Genomic DNA, 21,361 nt, shown 5'->3' on the forward strand with positions numbered 1-21,361 from the left:
AGCTGTGTGATTATCACAGCAGCGTAAACATCAACCTATGCATCAAACTGAGCAGCAACTCAACAACTGCTTCTCTTGGATGTAAATGAACTGAGATACAATCATGTATGCTGATCAGTAAATGATCAGATATTTTAACATGTCGATGCAGACAGTGAGAAATAGTTACTGGATGGTTAACTTCCAGGATGAAGGAGTCATTGCTGTGAGCTCATCATACAGTCTCTCCATCATGCCATCACAACAAGACTTCAGATCGAAAAAGATAAGATAAACCTTTATGAAACTTGGCCTCATTATGCTTTTTGAGGGGTTTTCCTTTTCAGCACCGTTATATACAGTTCGGTAGGTTTTTGTACATGTCAATGTTCTGCAGAAGCGAAAATCACCATCGCTCTCGGGTTTTGTCTAAACCAGGTAACAGGGGCGCTGACACCATATTTCTGTTCGTCAAACATTTTATAATTACTCCAGAAATATGAAAATCATGCCAAATAGACCAATCACAACAGAGCCGGCAAGCTAACCAATCAGAGCAGACTGGGCTCTGGTTTCAGACAGAGGGGGAAAAGAGGTGTTTCACCACAGGCAGCATGAGAAAAATAAAGAGCTTTTTGAACATTAAAACATGGAGACATGTCCCAGTAGAGGCACTAAATACAAATATGAACCTGGAAATGAGCATAATATGTTTTCTTTAATACCTGTAGGGGGAAGAGAAAGTGTGAAACAATAACAACAATGTGATAATATACACGCAAAAGCATCTGGAGATATACACATATGAATGAAGATAATTATGAATATGATTAAATATAAATACAGTACATGAATATAATGAGTTATTTTATAAGCCAGGGATTTGAGATGATTGTATTAAGTCAGCATTTTCTGCCTTATTATAGCACATTATGTTATTCTTATATCAGCTGCGTTGGCACTGCATGAGCTATTTAAGACTTTTGCCCACCGTTGTGCTTCTGTAGGTGTGACCAATAAGTGGGAAAGGGAATACGAGATCATCCTATCTCCACAACATGACTATGACATAGAACACAACACGCATGTAATTGTGACAGCACATAAACAAAGAGCGTGGTGTAATGTGTCCACTGAGGCAGACTCATCATTAGACTCTAAGTGCCCCGGGGTCTTCAGGGAGGTAAACAGCAGCATCGAGCCTTAGTAGGTCGCAGCTTAAAGTGCTGGATCTATGCATTATTAATAAAGTCTGTGCAAATTGAAAGTCATAACGCCTTAAATGAATTGTCTGGGGCCCGCATCACAACACGTCCACCTGCAGACGGAGGATCCCTTCAGATGGAGACACATTTAGATTTGATTATTAATGCAGTTCGGCTTCGTAAGGGTTCTCATTGTGACACAACAATGGCCGGATTACTGTTGCTGTTAAATAACACAGACTGTAAGCTTTGACTCGATCTTTGCTTGTTCTGTCAACTCATCTTTCCTGTCTGTAATATGTTTGTTTTGGGTCCATCAACATGTTTCTCACTGATCATTTTGATATTTTTTAAAATCATTTTGTTGGACATATCATTTAAAAAAGCCACTGGGTCTCCTAAATCTTCACAATACACTCTGAGCTCAATGGAAACGGGTTCGTTGTGTCGTGTTCAACATTTTGGAGTTGTTGTTTGTTTCAAATACACTTGTTGTCAATATCGCTAAATAGGAGGCATTGGAAAAGTATGGCAATGCAACTTCTACTTCTTTCTAATAAGGGTTTTAAGGTTGGGTTTAATGGCTTTATTAATGACTTTATTATTTTAACTCAGCAGTTTTTTTCTTCGCTGAGAAGCCTCTGATGAACCTTAACAATTGCATATTTGTTAATAAAAAGCTCTTTTTGTGGATTAAAAATGAAAATACTTGATAGCTTTATTAGAAGGTAAGGGACACGAAAAAATTCGAGAGCGTTTATTGATGATCTTTTTCAGAATCTAGCAACACAACATGTTTTTCTATCTATGGATTATAACTGGTATTTAAATCTTACTGATAAATGAACTATTAATAGAATCATTCGTCACAAAGTTTTTAAGCGTTAGGGTAATGGACAAATGCCCTAATATAAAGTGATACCAAACAACATTACAACACAGTGTGTTTACGGCAAGCTATTACTTTTAGTTTTCATCGTCGTGTGTGTGTGTGTGTGTGTGTGTGTGTGTGTGTGTGTGTGTGTGTGTGTGTGTGTGTGTGTGTAGTCAGAGTATGTTGTGGCAACATGCTGCTGGTATTTAGAGCATGTGAAATTTCTCTGCCTAAATATACTCAGAGGTTAAATATACGGTCATGTTTATTGGCTTATGTATATCATATTTATAGAAGTGACAGAACAATAATGTCAAAGAGTTAGACCTGAAACACATTGGGCACATTTAAGTTCTGTACTTTAGTACAATACTGAGGTTGTAGAACTTTAATTGAGTATCATTTTATTCCACTTATACTCCACTAAATTTATTAGGGATATAACATACTTTTCCCCCCTCCAATATATTAAACTGACAACCAAAGTTGCCGTATATATTTTCAGATATCAACCACCAGCAGTACATGAAATATGGAGAATCACCTCAACCTTTACCAGATACGGTATTAAATTGGTGCTTTCATGTTGATGGATCAGTATTAATAATCAAATAATGCAAGTAAAGCTTTTTTGCCTGCATAATGGGGACTATAACTCAACTTTAAGATGATTTGTCAGATAATATATATGTAGCTACCTTTACTTATCTGTAACTATAATTGAATGCAGATATTTCCCTTGTGATAGTGTTGTTGGTTAACTTTAGTGAGACCAGTGGTGTAAAATACATCTAATCAACTACTGTAAGTACAGTTTTGAGGGACTTTACTAGAGTGTCTACCTTTGGTACGTTAAGTACATTTTGATTCCAGTACTTTTACTTGGGTGACATTTTGAATGCAGGACTTTTACTTGTAACAGAGTATTCCTACACTGGTATTTCTACTTTTACTCAAGTACACACTCTGAGTACTTCTCCCACGTCTGAATAAGGTTGAATAATAACACTGAATACATTATCTAAATATTATCTTTAGTATTTAAAAGAACTAGATTAATAAACCACATTGCAGTCGTATTATTTCTGGTTTCTGTCGTTTTCTCAGATCGGTTGACATGACTTTAGATGTTAGGATTGATGCATGTGTGTGTGATCATACAGTGCAGTATTCAGATGTACTCCAATCGAGGTGAGGACTAACCCCAGTGCGCATGCGTAGCGTAGTCATCTGACGGGTGAGTGTTGCCGCTACACCGACAGGGCCACCGCTGTAACACAGGACACACACATCCTCCATGAGGGACCGTCTCCTGCAAGAATAACACATTTTACCAACCGAGGAGTAATCGGGAGCACCAGCCAGACGTTTGGAGGTCGGTGAAAATCCCCCTGAGATGTAGCCAGAAGCGCGGCTGTGGGTCGGTGTATTCGCTCGGTCTCTGCATGGCTCTTCCCGGGGATGCCATGAAAATCAGAACAGCCGACTGAGAGCCCGCTGCTCCTCGCTATCTCAGACACGGTGGCGGCGGCGGAGGTAGAGAGCGATGGATCCCGGTGGAAAGATCCACGTTAGGTAGCGTTTACGAAGAGAACCGAGGAGAGGAGAGCGTCTCCGTTTTGCAGTTTAGTCGCCGCCGGAGCCGTCTCAAGGATGGATTTCACCCAGCTCCGGAACATCATCAGCAGATACGTAAGGGCCCCGTCTGTCAACACTGTCACAACTGTAGCTGTGTGTCTGCAGGTGCATGGATGTTATGCATGATAAATATTACATTTGTTTCGGTGCATTAACTTGCACCACACTGCCTTCACAGGGCAGAGAGTGCACGCACAGGGTGATGGACACGTATCTGCAATGATAAACATTTCACTGGGGAAGCTTTGGCAGGCCATTGACCCTGGGCTTTACAATGTTTTTTGTGGACTTGAATGGGGAATGTGCCAGTGGCTACAGATGCAGTGATGGCCGGTGAATGTGCAGCATAGAAATGAACTTGGCTGGCCCAGTTAAATTGCTTTAGTGAGAGCTACAATATGCATGCACACTATCAACAATCACATGGCTTTCCCTGGTTCTGCAGAGGAAATAAATCCCACTCAGGACTCACAGACCTCAGAGGCCTGGCTGGGACTCTGCAGCACATAATGTTACTCTTGCTTGTGCTCCCATCCAGCCTGATAGAGAGTTAAGTAGTGTCGGTTAATCTAAAGGGACTTTAAACTTGTTACGCTCAGTATTTGGTTTATTATAAAGAGCCAAGGGTGTCCTGGGGTCAACATTTAAAAACATGCATTAAACATTAGAGTCCACAGAAATGTCAAACATAAGAAATATGACATAATAGACTTTAATATATATTAAAAAACTATACTGATGACTTTCTCAACAAAGTTTAAAGCACATACTAGAAGTCCTTATATGCATAGCATCCTTTCCCCCTTTTGAAACACTGATTTATGTTTTCATTGTAGTCAATTTCAGTGGTAAATAATCCAATGTTTGCTTTGCTCTATTTTGCGTTTTATGAAATTCATGTGGAAGTTAGATTTTTAAAACTTTCCCCGTAGAAAGTACAAGCAGAAATGATTCTGTCTTCAGCCAGTTAAGTGCATGTTATAAGTGAGGGGTGGATGAGGTACTCGGATATTTTACTTAGTGAAAGTAGTAACATAAAAGTGTAGAAATCATCTGTCCTGCATACAGATTTGTTGTTCTTTTAAGGAAAAGTACACAAGTAATAGCATTAAAATGTACTGAATACTATTTTTGTATGCATTAATCTGTTCATCACTTAAACGTAGCTGATAAAGGAGGTGCTTATAATTTACTAAATAAACTGCCCTGTATTTCCCCTATCATAATACATGTTAAATTATTTGTTCATTATATTTGATCAAAATTGTAATCTGAAATGATGATATGATATAATTGACTCAAACATTATTTTTCCCTTTGAATTATAGTGACGTTAGTTTATAGTAACAAAAAAATGGAACTTACTTAAGTTGATTTTAAACCAACTCAAAGTTGTATTTATGTACAGTACTTGTTTACCACTGATAGGTGCATTGGGAACACATCCTCAAGTTCCTCAAGCCGTCAGATTAATGGAGTTAAAAGTACATCTCTAATTTTCCCCTGAAATGTAGTGGAGAAGAGGTATAAAGTTGCCGGAAATAGGCATACTGTCGTTAAGTTGTTGTAAGTAGTTGTTCTTAGTGCCACCACAGGTATAAATGAGCAGGGTGTGCCGCTTTGTTTTGAACCAGCCGCAGAAAACGCAAGAGAAAACACGAGCGTCCTCATCATTACTTGTTATCAGGGATCAGTTTAATAGCAGGAAATGGTCCCATATTAACGGAGCAGATGATGGTGAGCTGTAACTACATTACTGGTTGTGCTGGTGTGTCACACACATCGCTGCCACCAGCAGTCTCTGCTCATCAGCCGGAGCAGGAAGCAGCTGCTTGGTGGGTGGCTGAATTAGAGAATGAAGTGTCTGAAGGGAGACAACGGTGACAGGTCTGGTGATGATCATCAGAGTGGGCACCTCTGAGTGTCCTCGCATCTGCTTCAAGTCTGCGACCCTTTCACCTCACCTGCCTCAGGTGCTGGGAGATAACTATCAGCACGGGTGTGTGTGTGTGTGTGTGTGTGTGTGTGTGTGTTCATGCTTGGCCAATATACTGTATATCAATTTTATATATAAGATTAGATATATGAATATGGCAAGTGTTCTCTGTTCCTGTTTTTAAATAATGAATTATAGTAAACTCTATACTTACTATGTCACTCAGCCTTAGGTTTTGTGTACTTATTAATGGGTTTTCACAAGTTTTGTCAAAACGAGTATGTTTGATAGAGTTAGATAATTGGTCAGTCTATGGACAGAAAAATATTAGCTATTTTCATAAATGATCAAGTGGATTAGTTTATGCAAACATGTCAGAAAATGCAGTTTTTTAAGCTATATTTTGTTTATGTTTTAAATCATATTACACTTAATATCCACATGTGTTTTCAGTACACAACACATGACACTTAAAGACATGACCAATAACTTTGAGAAATGGAATTTACATTTGTTACTACTTTCTGAAATTGTATAAACCAAACAATTAATCGGGAAAATAATTTGCAGATTAGTCGATTATGAAAATAAGCGGTATCTGCAGCCCTGGTGTATTTGCGTGTGGTGACAGTCTGTATGGAGCCTGACGGATGCTCCAGCAGGGCTAATGTCAGGGGAAATCAGATCCACGGGTGAAGTAGAGGGGAGGAGGAGGAAGGGAGGGTCAATGAACACGCCCCTCATTCCTCACCCTTCTTCATCCCTCTGCAACACTCTGAAGTAGACAAGGGATTAATCATTAATTCAATTATCCAGTTATTGATTCAGAATTGGAGGGATGTTTGATGTACAGTATATCCGGACGTCTTATTACTTGTATTACCCTCCATTAACCCTGCCATATTCTGAACAGCTGCTCCCTTAATGAGGCTACATAGAAGAACAAACATTACATCATGCAAGGTGATTAACATGTGATCAGCAAGGCGCCTTTTCTCTGCAGAGACAGCAATAAACTCCCATCAAGGTCACTGCCACAAAGAAGCCACCCTCACATTAATTATTTTGCAATATAAAAAAGTAAAGCTTCCTCAGGCATGAAAGAATGTACTTCTGATAACTTTACTCCCAGCGGACAAGTTTATGAGCCTTTCTCTTTATATGTTGTTCTCTGATAACTGTTTTGGGACTTGTCCTTGATGTATAATTGTGTGAAGGAAATAAGACAAACTCTGCTTTGCTTGTAATTGGTTTGGTTTATTGATAACATTTGAATATATTTCTTGATCTTAGACTTTGTTGGGCATAGAATAGTAAAGTACCAGAGTTATCTCCATTGATGTCCATTGTGTCCTACAAACCTTATGAAGATGGAGACAGGCATTCAATGTTTGACACTAATATAAGGAAACAACAAACAACAAGGCCTATAATGTACACGCGTTTGAGGAAAAAAACACCATTCATAAAAAATGAAATACAATAAAAGAAAAGCTCTAGTCAATCATGAGTCTGGAAGTAAACTATACAAATAAATGTGCATATTCTTTGTTTTTTTTGGTAAATTATAAAACATTTTAGACATCCAAAAAACATTGGCTATAAGATACTTGGAGATGGTTTGCCATAGCGTCTGTTCAAACGAGATTTCAGTTTTTTATTTGAGATCATTTCTGATTTTTTCTGATTCCTAAACCGTCATCTTGACCATCTGGTGCTTCAGCTGTCACTGTGAATTGAGCGTAACCTTTTCTTATTAATTGTAATTATTCAGTTCCATTCAGTCCTGGACTTTATAATGAGGAGGAAAACGTTCTGCGTTCAAGCCTGTTTTCCGACTCGATGAAAATGACTTGTGAACTGAGCCTGTTTGATTCAGTTAATAGTTTTTGTCAAGAAGAATCTGGGTTTTTTTCAGCGCATAAAGTTAAAATTGGACATTTTGTTTGTTTTGTCTTTTGGTATAAATACTGGCTTAGCCTTCATGCAATTACATACAGTATAATAGGGGTGTGTTTGTGTGTGTGTACTTTTGTTCTGGTGTCTCAGCAGATACCTGGAACAGGCCTTAACAGGAAGACTTTATTTCCTTTATAGATCCATTTGAAAAATGGTCTCATGTGGTTTGAAGAGATCCTGTGTGTGCCTTTGTGTGCGTGTTTGTGTTATATGTGTCCACTGTCTCCACTCCCTTGTCTCTGGTGCCTTTTTGTCGCCTGATAATAATAATAGCGATGGCGCGATGCCTCAGACGGGCGCAAAGCGTGAGAAATGCATGAGGTCAGGATCTGGATAAGAAAGATGTCGGTGGTCTTATTAGAGATACACTATCTTCTAGGGGCTTAAACATGTTCTCTTATTTATGAAGTTTACCTTATCACTTTCAGAGAACAATAATAATATCTTCCTTCTCTTGCAGTCTGCAGATTGATTCACCCTTATCCCCCCTCTGTCCTCACCCTGCTTTGCATCTTATCTTTGAGTATATGACTGCTATTCTTGCGCAGACCTCTCACAACCTCAGCAGATAAAAGGGAAAGGCCAGCCGTGTCTCTCTTTGATCAAATGGCTGCCAGCAGAGTCCCGGCGTGCTGAAGGGCTTTGGAAAGGTTTCTAGCAACTTTACAGCTCTTTGAGTCCCCCGGCTGGTGTTGAAAGGCAGAACACAACCTGCTGGATCTCTGTTTGCCACATTAGCTGCTACCAACGGTTAAGGGCAGTCTATTCTTGGCTGCAGCCCCCCTTAGAGACCAGGAGAAAGACGGAGGCTGTAGGTGACAAAAACACACAGGATTTTGTGTTTGGGGGGAAAAGCTTTGCCCTGCTGATTGCAGAGAAACAGCAAAGTATGTGCATCAAAATCCTTATTTTTCTCCTGCAGCGTAACCCTGGACAAATAGGTTTCATTATAACACACAGTTTCACGCCTCTGTTAGGATGTTGTCGGTGTTAAAAGCAGATAGAATGAGAAAGAGGTTTTTTTTTTTAGGATTCAGATTATGGTGATGGGGGAAAAAAGGAGAGAAGAGAGGGAGGGGGAGAGGAGAAGTAGCACAGCTGGATTAAAGACTTATGTAACAGTTGGATCACAGCAAGTCAAGTGGGAGCGGAAGCTGGGGCAACAACAGAATACAAATGTTGTCATTTCATAGTTATCTTTTCATGTATTTTATCCTTGGATTTTGCTGCAGGTACTTCATTATTTGCGTCACCAGGTTTTTTTTATCATTAAGCGTTTGAGGCGGTATGTGTCGTGTGAAGGTCATTACATCTATTTTTCCAAACCAAAATACTGTGTTTTCTGTCGGCACCTGTGTGGCAATTTCCCCCTTAAAAAATATTTAGAGCAGCGACTGACGCTTCCTTTTTCCCCGTGAGCTACGTTCCCTCTCCTTGCTTCATTAGTTTCGTCCTCGCTGCTGCTTTTGATGTTTACTCTTTCATCCTGCTTTGTTCCAAAAAAAAGATTCTCCTCAGAGAATACAGTCCAAAAAAGTGTTAATTGAACCGAATTAAAGTGCAAGGAAGATCTGGAGGACATTGTCTGGACCAGAAATACTTAAAATATTCCTTAAAGCTTTATCATCTTTATCGTCAAATCCAGTTTCACAGCTTTAAATTCATGAGTAAGTCTCACACGTTTGATCTCGAGTCTTCACTTAATGATGCCTCGGTGTGGTCCTTTGCATTGGGAACGTGCAGCGGTAGCTTAGCTGTCTGTTGCTTCATACTGTGTTGCTATGGTGATTAATGGCAATGAGAAGCAGCGAGTGCATGTTGAACAGGTAGCCGCTCTGCTTTCAGCTGATCAAGGTCTCACGACTCCTTTTATCTTTGCTACGACACACTCCACAGCTTCTATTAATAGATATATAGAAATTATTTGAAATTGGTTCCCTTTAAATTACCCAGGAAAGATTTTCTATGCAGCTGGTAATATGGTAATACTTTTCTTTTGAATGTAGTGTAAAAGAAACGCTGTCTGTTCGATAATTATTGTGTATTTTATATCCTAGCAATTCATTTCAAGTTTCAAACTAGCGTAAGATTTGTGTCAGCTAGTAAAAAATGTAGTTATGTGTAAATCAAAAGTAATCTGTTGCATAATCTGATGGTCATGGTATCAGAAGCTGCAAGCTAATTGCCTATTTTAACGGGCGGCTAACAAGATAGTGTGTTACATTTAACTGTTAATATAAAATCTAGGTGTTTCACTATGTGTTTAAGAGTAATATGTAGGCCTATGCATGTTAAGAATCAGTGATTATGCTAACCTAACTGATGCTAACTAGCTAGTCCGTTTGCCATTGTTATTAGCATAATTATTTTGTAATTTTAAGGGATATTAAATGCATTTGATTTTAAAACCTTCCAGTGTAGCCTACCTACGTCAAAGTTAAAGTGTCGGTGTCAGATTTTTACCCTCTAATCTAAGCTGGTTACATATTAGCTAGCTAAAATGAGCATCATAAGCTAGCCCAGTAAGCTGAAAAACATATACAACTGTTAGTAGTGATGTCTAAAAACCCACTTCTTAGTAAACACTTATATCTAAGTCAAGTGTGAATCCGCATATCGCTGGTACAACCACATTTGGATGACTAACTTTAATGCGTTCACTTTTTGAAATGCTCTCGATGAAGAAGATATGTTTTCCAATTATTATTCGATATTCTCCCATAACATTGATACCTTAATTCTACCACATCCTGTTGTTGTGATATCATGGTTTGTATGTTTCCACTTCCTCTGAACAGTTAACACGACTAGTTCATTAAGAGCTCAGTCAGAGAAATTTGATCAGGGAGTTAATGAGCGATGCTGCTCAACATGCGCTGAGCTCCTGCCGCACAGCATGGCAGGACAGGATAGGAGGGGTGACACACGACCATTTAATCAGGCCAGTTAATGGCGTATACCTTTTATTACACCTCTGCGGCAGAAAGGAGCTGCACCATGGGGATGGATCATGGCAGCGTCAGTGTCAAGGGTCGCTTTCCCACAATGAAGATATTCACTTCCATAATTCTGTAAAGTGCTACGGTAGAAACACAGTGGAAAAGGTCAGGAGAACAGAGGCGCCAATAAACCTTAAAACTAGCAGACCTGATTCTTTTCTGTAGGGCTGGGTAATATATTGATGTAATATCAGTTTTGTGAATAGATATTGTGTTGTCTTTTAAAGGTGGTAATATAGTAAATTGATCTATTATTATTTGTCTTTACTAGGGCTGGATGATTGGGAAACAATAACTGATGGCGATTATTTTAAGCAAATGCGATAGGATTAATGATAATGGAGGGAACAATCCTTTTTGCATCATTACTCTCATTATTATTGAAAAATATATGATAGATAGATAGATAGATAAAGTACTTTATTGATCCCAAGTTGGGAAATGTTTGCATTGCAGCAGCTCAATAAAAAAACATGGCAATACAAATGTATAAAATATACAAATATACATACAAAATGTACACAAAATATAAACTGCTTTCAATATAATATACAGTAGGATATTGTATATACATTAAATGTTTTGAGGAATGTAATATTAAATAGAATGTAATATGATCATGGTTTCATATTTTACCCCATTCATTATATCTCCATTAATGATGATTATTCAGTATTTGGTCCAAAATATTTGATATAATCAAAAATGGCCCTGCCAAGTTGTCTAGTTTAAGAAAAAAATGTTTCACTGTTTAAACGGGGGAGACAGAAAGAATGTGGCAAACGATCCCAGGCTGGCTCTGAACCCAGGTCACCCACTTAGGGATCTACCCCTGCCCCAAATCCAGAGTTCAAACAATTCAAAACTTAGAGCCAGAAACATGAAAGGAGAAGTTGCAGTGGTGGGACATCGCGCTGTTATCTAATCCGTCTTGTCATACTTCATGATAGATGGTGATGTAAGACCAGCCTCGCTGCTCGGAGGCTTTTTCAGTGTTAATAAAGACAAAGCTTCCATGTCCCGCAACCAACCAGCCAGCCACTTTGTCTGATGGAGCGGCGGAGTGAAGAGAGAACAGTGGACCGGGGGTTGATACGGATCAGTGAGGATTAATGATCAGATAACTACAAACCACAATGCAATCTCTCTGAGTCTTTCTCCCACTGTCACACTGTCAGAGTGTGACACACACACTGCCGGAGATGGAGGGAACAAAAGAGGCAGAAGAGTGCAGATAGAAATATGACAGGGACTCGAGGATTAAGAAATGTTTGAAATGGAGGTAGTTGTGTAACACAGATATGATATATTGTTGTCATGATAATAACAAGGACAGAAAATTACTCTGCGACAAGTTTTATAATCAATTAATCATCTCAGTTATTCATCAGAAGAATAATGAGAATAACTTTTGGCATATGTATGTTTTAAATTTGCACTTCACTGCTGCCTTTTGTTTTTGTACTTTCTGTTTTTGAACCCTTTTTCTAACTTTTATTGTTTATATTTTCCACATATGTTTAGAATATGCACTCTAAGCACTATATATATATATTTGTATTCTTTCCCTCTTCGTACTGCATATGTTGCTCAACAGTTGCTCTTGGGATCCTTTATCTTATCTATTTGAAAGATATCTTGTTCCAGCTCTCGTCAGGTTTGCTTCTTCTCTCTTATTTTTAAATTGAATATCTTCTTTTTGGTTTTGTAAAGTTTGTTGGACGAAGGACTTTTAAACATGTCAACTTAGAGTTTCAGATGTTCTGATGGACATTGTTTCTACATTTTACAGACACAATTATGAATTACTGAAAAAGCAATCACTGATGAAAACAATTGTTAGTTTAATGAATTGAATCATATTAATGGAGGTAAAATCAAAGATTCAACGAAGGCTTTTCCATATGTAGAAAATAATGCCCTTTTATTTGGATCTGCTCCAAAATTGAATCGCTTCTTTAATGGTCTGTGCTACACCCTTGCACAAAGGGGATTCTTGGAGGTGGTAGTAATCAAAATGATGTTTAAATATTAAACTACGTTCCTTCCAATGTCATATATCGGTAGTCATTTTGTTATTGGAGTAACCATTAAAAACAGACATTATTGACAAATCGACCAGGTCTGTATAAAGAGCACAATTTCCACAACAACTTCTAAACTAGACAAGTGCTGACAGGAAAGCTGGCTAACACAATGTTAAGCAGGGTAATTTATGTAATGGGAAGTTATTTTTGACCTATGAGCATGTCATTTAGTTACCCTTTCCCAAAATAACTAGTGCTAAATCATCTACTTTACATCTCTGAAGTTAAACCCTCTATTTTTTTACATGGATCCTACAACCAAGTCTTACTTTGTCACGCTTTCTTTTTTATCTGAACAAACTTTCCTCTTTTCATTTCTGTGTTTTGTCCCGCTCAGTCACTTGACCTGTTGCTCGCTCCTCTTCAGTCTGCTGCTCTTTTTCCGTCCCTCTTACTATCTCCCTCTCTTTCCATTTCACTGTATCTCTCATGGGTCATGTTTCCCCCCCTAATGTTTTGGAGGGGTCTGAAGTCCTGTTACACTGTTGGCTCCTCGCCTATTTATATTCTACTGCCAACTGACTGTTGATCAGTGTGGATAAGTTTAGATCTGTGACTCAGAGCTTTTCCCTCTTGTGATTCAACATGACAGACTATTTTATTGCTGATTTCACCAGAAAAAGTTGCATTAGTCAGTGTTGGTACATATGGTTTGTTTTCATTTCAAACCAAACTTTACTACAGTTTAAACCTTAAAAGAAAGTTTGAATCTACAAGGTTGCTGAGGAAACTTGTGAACAATAAAAGATTTGGTGGTTGGCACTGATCAACGACACCTCTGCCAAAATGTTGAGGACATTTTAAGCAGTGAAGCGCTGCTCCCCATGAAATGCTTGTTCCAGAACTTTTTGCTAATGATCAACACTTCTGCTTCGCGCTGTGTCAGGCCGGCTGCTCTGCCAAAGGCTCACACTGCCCGCTCTGGCAGAAGCATTAGGAGCCATGTAGGAAGCCAGATGGAAACAAACAGCTGAACGCCGTGGATGCTTGACTCTTGTTTTTCCTTTGAGAGCTCTATTTCCACAATAGTGTTAAATGAAGGACACCTTGAAAAAATTATGAGGTGGGGCAAACTCCCAGAATGCACGCTGTTATTCCCTGGAAAGCTTCTTAGATGTATAGATGAGAGACGGAGGTTTGCATGATCCAATGTGCTTTCATTATTTTTTGTCAAGGCATCATAGTATAACCAGCAGTGTTGTTTTGTGTCTGTGCGTAAGAGTAGGGCAGAGTCCTGCAGGAAGGAGTGACGAGATTAATGACAAATCAACTCTTGTGTGACTCAGAGCCGAACCCACGTACACACATCAAAACACACACACTCGTCCTTCTGTCTGTTCTGGCTGCTGTCTGCCATGTTGTTTGTTAAAAGTCGTGTTGCCTGTGTAACGTTTTGCTTCTTGACTGCAGTTTTCATCCAGGACAGTTTGGTTACTTTATAATAAATTGAATCCTCATAAAATTCGAAAACTTTTACATATGAGGAACTTCACGAGGTGTTAAAATCTGTTTAAAATGTAGTCTATTTATCGCCCAACAAACCAACTTAGTTACCAACATTCACATCTTTTAAAGTGCTTCTTTTGTTTGGCCAACTGCCCAAAACGTAAAGATTTTAAATATAAAATGTAAGGTGTTCAAATTTATCGACCACTGTACGTCAGAGGGACTTTACTCTTGGCAGGCATTGCTGGGGACCCAAGGAAGTTCAGTGTTGAGTGTGAAATTGTTTGGATGAGCGGTTTAAGAGAAAGCTGCGAATAGCAATACCACAAGCCAAACAGCTGGCAGTTATAAAATCCTATTAATAGAATATTTAGAAAGAGGAAAATTATTATATTTCAGAAGCTGAAACTAGGGAATTTCTTCTTCTCTGCGTGTTAAATGACCTAAATTAACAATTCTGTTTTGAACTACTTTGTGATTTATTTATTTACAAATCAATTATTCCAGCATTAGTGTTGTTAGTTCTGAGAACAGTGACATCACTATGTAACACTCGCCCTTCTATTGACTGCCGCTCTAACGCATTGTACGTGATAGGCTAAGGGGCGGTACATCTCTAAGCAGTTGTCCAATCACAACAGAGCTGGCCAGCTAACCAATCAGAGCAGACTGGGCTCTGGTTTCAGCCAGAGGGGGAAAAGAGGTGCTGCAGCACAGGCAGTATGAGAAACATAAAGAGCTTTTTGAACCTTAAAGCATGGAGACATGTCCCAGTAGAGACACAGAATACAGATATTAACCTGAAAATGTCCTCTTTTGAAAAATAACGTCAACAGATAATTATAAACTATACATTTATATATTTTCACAGTACTTAATGAAACCATGGTTGTGATTTATTGTAGGGTATTTATGAGAATGTATGACAACGTGTAATAAGCGCTGTTATATTACGTAATAATAATAGGAGTTGTAAGGAAACGATCACCAAGGCACCGTTTTCTTTTCTCTCTCCACCTGTATTGCTATTTATAACCATACATATATCTCTCTCTCCGTCAGTGTGTGGGGGAGGAGATCTGGGTGGACAGTCGGACGGTGTACATCGGCCATAAAGAGCCTCCTCCGGGAGCTGAGGCCTACATCCCTCAGCGTTACCCCGACAACCGCATCGTCTCCTCCAAGGTGAGCCCCCCCCCCCCGCCCCGAGTCACAGCCGAAGCATTGTTCATCATCATGCCGCTCCTTCCTATCATATTTAGACAACCATGTAATCTCTTTTGTGGCCATGTTTTTAAGGATGACACATTTCACATCGCCTGTTTTTCGTCAAGCTGTGTGTCACCGTTTCTATCGCCAGAGGGAATGTTTGATACAGTGCCGTTGTTTTCTGGGGTTTTTTATGTGCGTGATAATAATGATGTCTCTCTGTCCCATAGTACACCTTCTGGAACTTCATTCCCAAGAATTTGTTTGAGCAGTTCAGAAGAATTGCTAACTTCTACTTCTTGGTTATATTTCTGGTCCAGGTGAGATTCTCATTAAAACCGGTGATGTGTTTTTCCACCTCACTTTATTCAACCTTAGAACAGAAAGGAAATACTCTCCCAGCTGTCAGTTAGTTAAAGACAAACTATCCAACAATGCATCACTAGTTCAATTTTGTGCTTTACTTTTTGAACACCTACCTTTTTGATTGGCCTACTTAAAAATAAAGTGCATGGCTTTGCATCGGGATATACTAAGGGCAGCTGGAGGCATTTGACAGCTAAAAGCACACCCATTTTTGTGGGTGTTTAAATATACATTAGGTTGCTGGTTATTTTGAATTACTATTATTATAAAATTAGCTGCTGCACAGTGACTTATTTGTCATTGGATCTGGGAAACCAAATACCACGGCATATCATTTGCTGAAGTTGAATTTACTTGAAACATCTTTACTTGTCTGCACCAAAATTCATTGCACTTCATCCAATAAATGACACATTTATTAAGCCGTTTACTAATTGTTATCGTAGTTTCTCAAAGAAAGACATTTTTTACGAATTTACAACCACATATAAGAGGTTACATTTCCAAATGTTGCATTTTCTGACATTCATTCTTTTCCAAATAGCCTTAAATGTACTTTTTCTTTAGGCAATCATGTGCAATTACTAATCAAATGACAGTTGTTTAAACCCTGCTTTCATTGTAACCTGATCTTAAAATTGGTTTATCAATAGATTATTGCAGGTTACATTCTTTGAGGTTGCAAATGTTAACAAAAGTCATTTGAATTTGCAAACATATCATCCTGAAATATCAGTGCTGTACCACCCATTGCTTGTCCTTCTAAATATCAAGGAGAGTGAGCTTATTTCCTTGAGCCTTTACATTGCAGCAAATGTTGGATAATCATACAAGGACAAACTCATCATAGAAGAGAAGGATAGAGCAATTCCTCTACCAGCATTCACCTTCATGCAACCAGAGCCTCAGTCTTTGTGTGCTGAGTGTTTTATCAGTAACATGTGAAATACTGCACTTTCCAAATGGGTCGAACTGGGCTTGGCACATAGCAGCGATGTCTGTCCTCTTACTTTTGGTCGGCTGAAAGTGCCTACTTTGCTTTTATTACTGTGTCTCTAAAAAGTAGTTAGAAAAAACTACAAGTTAATTATCCCAGAGTGGATATTTCCTGTGAGAACAGATAGAGGATATCAAGCAAGATTTGATTACTTGGAGACATAAGCGTTGCCAGATTGGTGCTTGATTCCTTATTACAGAAGCTCACTACACGTCCCTACTTAGCGCTGCATTACTTGGCGTCCTCTCCCTTCTCCCTTCTCCCTTCTCCTCTCTGTTGTCCCCCCCTTCATCTTCCTCCCCCTACACCTTCCTAATGCTCTTCCTCTCCCTTTGCAGCTCATCATCGACACCCCCACCAGCCCAGTCACCAGCGGCCTGCCCCTCTTCTTTGTTATCACCGTCACCGCAATAAAACAGGTAGGACAAACACACACACACACACACACACACACACACACACACACACACACACACACACACACACACACACACACACACACACACACACACACACACACTATCCTCGTACTGGCTGCTCTATTATCTGTATATACACATTCCTCTCTCAGTGAAAGGACATGCCGTTGAATGTGTCTGGTGATGTGAGAAATATGATAATGAATGGTCTCCTCTGTTAATCACTCGAGCCCCTGGGAGATGCATCCTCTCTACCGAGCCCCGCTTCTGAGGGATGGGGAAGTATCTGTGATAGATAGAGCTGTTCTGATAAGGAAGCCTGAGCTTTGCTGGGACATAAATCTGAAAAAACATGACGTTTTGGCGAGAAATCCAGAAAATGGGTCAAGCTCAGGGAGCACAATGCTAATTAATTACAGCGTGTGACTTTCACCTCTTCCGCTCCGTCTCTTGATCCCATACTACACACAATAATCTATGTTCTCTGCTTCCTGCATTGCCAACAAACACTTTGGCTTTCTCTTCCTTTTTCCTTACGATCTACATTACGATTACATTAATGCACATCATGTGACCTACATATTGTTCCTTTTTTATTACTGTGAGCCACGTTTTTGCACATTTCTTTAAAATATAACACACTGCAGTTTGTGATACTTGTATTGATATATATTCATTGTGCTAAGCTTTTTATTTGTGTAAATACTTGTCTTTATTCCTTTTTAACGCTAAATAGTTAAACAAATATATTTTGTTCTTTGAATGGTTTTAGTTTGACCTTCTCTTCCAATTTATTTTCTCAGTTTGTCTATGTTTGCACCTTCACACACACCAAATAAAATTCCTTTTATGTGTAAACGTACCTGGCAATAAACCTGATTCTGATTTCCCTCTTTCTCCCTCTTTCTCTCTCTGTCTGTCTCCCTCTGTCTCCCTCTTCCTCCCTCTTGTCTCTCTCAGGGCTACGAGGACTGGCTCCGACACAAGGCTGACTGCTCTATAAACAAGTGTCCGGTGGACGTGGTGCAGCAGGGGAAGGTGGTGAGGACACAAAGTCACAAGCTACGGGTAAGAATGGCCTCATTAGAGCAGTATAGCACCTGAGGCCAAAAAACAGCGCTACAGTACTGCAGCAGAGCCCACTTTTTTTTAACTCACAACACCCCCCTTTCTCTTTCTAGCCGCAGTCCTCTCCATCTTTGTTTCCTTCCACTCTGGCCTCTCGCTTGTCTTTCCCACCAATTAATTGCCATGAAACTGTAGTAGAGGAACTATTATAGTGTCCCCTTTTGCACCGTGCAAGAAGTCCCTTTGGCAAGTTCCCAGGACTGATGTATTTCATGAGTGAGGATATTCCTGTCATCATCCGGTGACGCTCTCTTATGTCAGTCTGATGCAACTGCAGATCACTCTATGGTATCAGTCTCATTCTAGAAAGTGGCTTATAATCCATCAGACTTGTGTAAGATCAAACCCCATGTGCGATTCTATTTAGGACCTGCATTTTCTGGAAATAACATCCACTATACTTTGCCTTATTTAGCTTTAAAGTAGTAGTTTTATATGGTTTCCTCTGTTTAATTGCTTTTCCATGCATGACAGATTTGATGTAATGCAGATATTTGATCATGAGTTTGATATTTCTGTTTCAGGTGACACTGTTTAGTCTTCTTTAGTCACACAAACAACACCCAGGTCCCTTCATCTCTTCCTTCATTCCAGCTTGTGTCCTGGAAATCGATCTCAGCGCTCCATCCTATGATCCATTCCTAAAATACATTTAGAGGAATGTTTTCGTAGCGCCTCGTAAGACAATGTTCTAGCCGCGTTCATTAATCACATTTACACCTGGATGTAACTTGTGTTTTCATCGTTACACTTAACACGATGCTTTATGCAAACAGCTGTAAAGAAATAATGAAATTAATGCTAATACTTGTAATACTTGTGGCTTCTTTAAGGAAAAGCAGCAGCATGAATGGTGTGCTATAACAGAGTAGACTAAATAGGACCCATTCATATTTTTTTCTTAATTCAGTACTCCTATTTCTGGCAGCAGATGTGGAGGTGAATATTTCTTGAGGATTAACAGGAAGCAGCTTCACTGAGCTGCATATTACTGTGCTGATATCTATCTCATGTCAGCGCAGCGTGAATAAAGCGCAGGTGTCAGAGAACATGACGGGAGTGTCGAGCTCAGCAGCTCCTATGTAGATGTTTAGATAGTACGCTGTATCTCAGTCTGCCTTCAGCATTGTGTGCAGGGTATTTAATGAGTGCAGGTACATGTAATTTCTGCTGTGTCTGCTCTTCCTGTCGAGCGTGCACAGAGTGTGTGGAGTGTTGAGGGTCAGCGTGGTATAAAGGTTTAATACATCGCCTGCTTTAAAGGTTACAGAGTCTTACAGTATGTGTTGCCGGAGCAGCAGAGGTTGGACGAATCAGTAATACAGTAGTGTAGGTCTCTATGTCTTTGTTAGGATCCCTTTTAGCACGAGCATTAACTATTTCTGCTGGGGTCCACACACATACAGTCAAACACACAATTGCACACTATAACCACATACTGGACACACAACAAACATAAACAAAGCAAATCATCTCAAATAATTAATAATCAAGTGCGGAAGTGAAAAATAAATGATCATCCTATTCACCATTATTAAGAAAAACCCAATCAAGCATCTCCTTAAGAATTTATAGCACACTTTTAATACAAATAAATGATTATTATTTGCAAACATAAGTCATTGTCTGAAATACTTACAAGTACAAATACAAACACTATGTTCCTGCATGTGTTTACCTACTTTCTTAGTTTATGTATTCATTCATTCCCTCCTTCATTTATTTACTTATAAGGTAAAATACAAAGGTAATTAACAAAATACCAAAACTACCAAAAATACTAATGGAGAAGGTCATTTTAATAATATATATTATATCATTTAATGCCCGGTGTCTCAATCCGTGACAGCACATCATAATTCATTTGTTGATTTATATTTTGCATAAATAAAATTAACCTGCGATGTAGCTAAAGTTGACAACTAATGTACAAGAGCAAAAAATACAATATTTACTTACAAATTGAAGGAGTGGAGGTTTAAATTTGCCTAAAATGGAAGTAAACAAGAGAAAGCACCTTAAATGTGTACTTAAGTACAGTGCTTGAGTAAATGTACTATGTGTAGCAGTAGTGTTCCCTTGATGCCACTGGTGGGGAAAGACATTTTACATCAGAAAACAGAAACTCTCTCGCTCTGTCTCGCTCCGTCTTCCTTTGTCTGTCTTCAGCGTTTTCCGCACCAAGGTTCTTCACTCCCGTAGATCAAACGGAGAGGATTAGAGTGTGAATCGGGAGCAGGAATAATGATGAATATATTAATCATGCAAAATCAGAGAGCGTTTGTCATGTGTATGGTCACCGTGGAGATGGGATTTATCAGAGCTTAAGCTGCTCCACTCACATAATCCGTTATGCGGGGGGGGGGGGGGGACTCTGTGTTTATGTGAGGCTCTCGTCACCACACTCATTTATTATTGATGTGAAAGCCATTAATGTATTTCATGTGTGTGTCCTGCTGTCAGGTGGGGGACATCGTGGTGGTGAGGGAGGACGAGACTTTCCCCTGCGACCTCATCCTGCTCTCTTCCAGCCGCTATGACGGGACCTGCTACGTCACCACCGCCAGCCTGGACGGGGAATCCAGTCACAAGGTGCTCCGATCAGTGTGGGATTTTCATTTTATGTCATTTAACTTTATTTCAAACTTAAAACAGGAAAACATTGTAATTCAGTAGGTCTTTAAATCGTGTGGTTGCTAATTTAAAAGCCATTTGGTGGCCCATGCACTCGGATTAGTCCCTGCTGCAGAGGACCATGGTTCGAATCCAACCCAGTAATCAATCCACGCGTTATCCAATCTTGTCGCCCCCTTTTAACTCTGGCACAAACACGTATCTTAAAAAAACAACAATTTCCACTTCCCTTTCCATTTTGTCACATCTTAAGAATTTGTAATATTTAACTGGATTTGAAACGTAGTATATTTGATCCCAAAACAGGATCATTGTGATTCAGAATGGTCTTAAGGCAATATGTAAGCCAAATGGAACAAGTTTAATAAATATAAAACATTTCCCTTCTCTGAAAATCTAAGAATTTACTGATTGATTGAAAAACCACAAATAACATTTCCACTGTATTGGTTTTCCTACTGTTTCAGACAATTTGAAGGCATTTT

General features: G+C 39.2%; 1 protein-coding gene across 6 annotated transcripts in view; it reads left to right on the forward strand.

Annotated features, from left to right (window-relative positions):
* The first annotated feature begins 3,331 nt into the window (after positions 1 to 3,331).
* Positions 3,332 to 21,361, forward strand: part of LOC134867788 (phospholipid-transporting ATPase IH-like) — a 36,064-nt gene continuing 18,034 nt past the window's right edge. For all 6 annotated transcript variants that reach the window (XM_063888600.1, XM_063888601.1, XM_063888604.1 and 3 more), the window contains exons 1-6: positions 3,332 to 3,750; positions 15,186 to 15,308; positions 15,563 to 15,652; positions 17,034 to 17,114; positions 18,075 to 18,182; positions 20,706 to 20,834. In XM_063888600.1, coding sequence (XP_063744670.1) covers positions 3,712 to 3,750; positions 15,186 to 15,308; positions 15,563 to 15,652; positions 17,034 to 17,114; positions 18,075 to 18,182; positions 20,706 to 20,834 — 570 coding nt within the window. In that variant the 5' untranslated portion in view covers positions 3,332 to 3,711. The remainder of the gene's footprint in view (positions 3,751 to 15,185; positions 15,309 to 15,562; positions 15,653 to 17,033; positions 17,115 to 18,074; positions 18,183 to 20,705; positions 20,835 to 21,361) is intronic.

Source organism: Eleginops maclovinus, chromosome 7, assembly GCF_036324505.1.
Source record: "Eleginops maclovinus isolate JMC-PN-2008 ecotype Puerto Natales chromosome 7, JC_Emac_rtc_rv5, whole genome shotgun sequence".
Classification (NCBI taxonomy): Eukaryota; Metazoa; Chordata; class Actinopteri; order Perciformes; family Eleginopidae; genus Eleginops; species Eleginops maclovinus.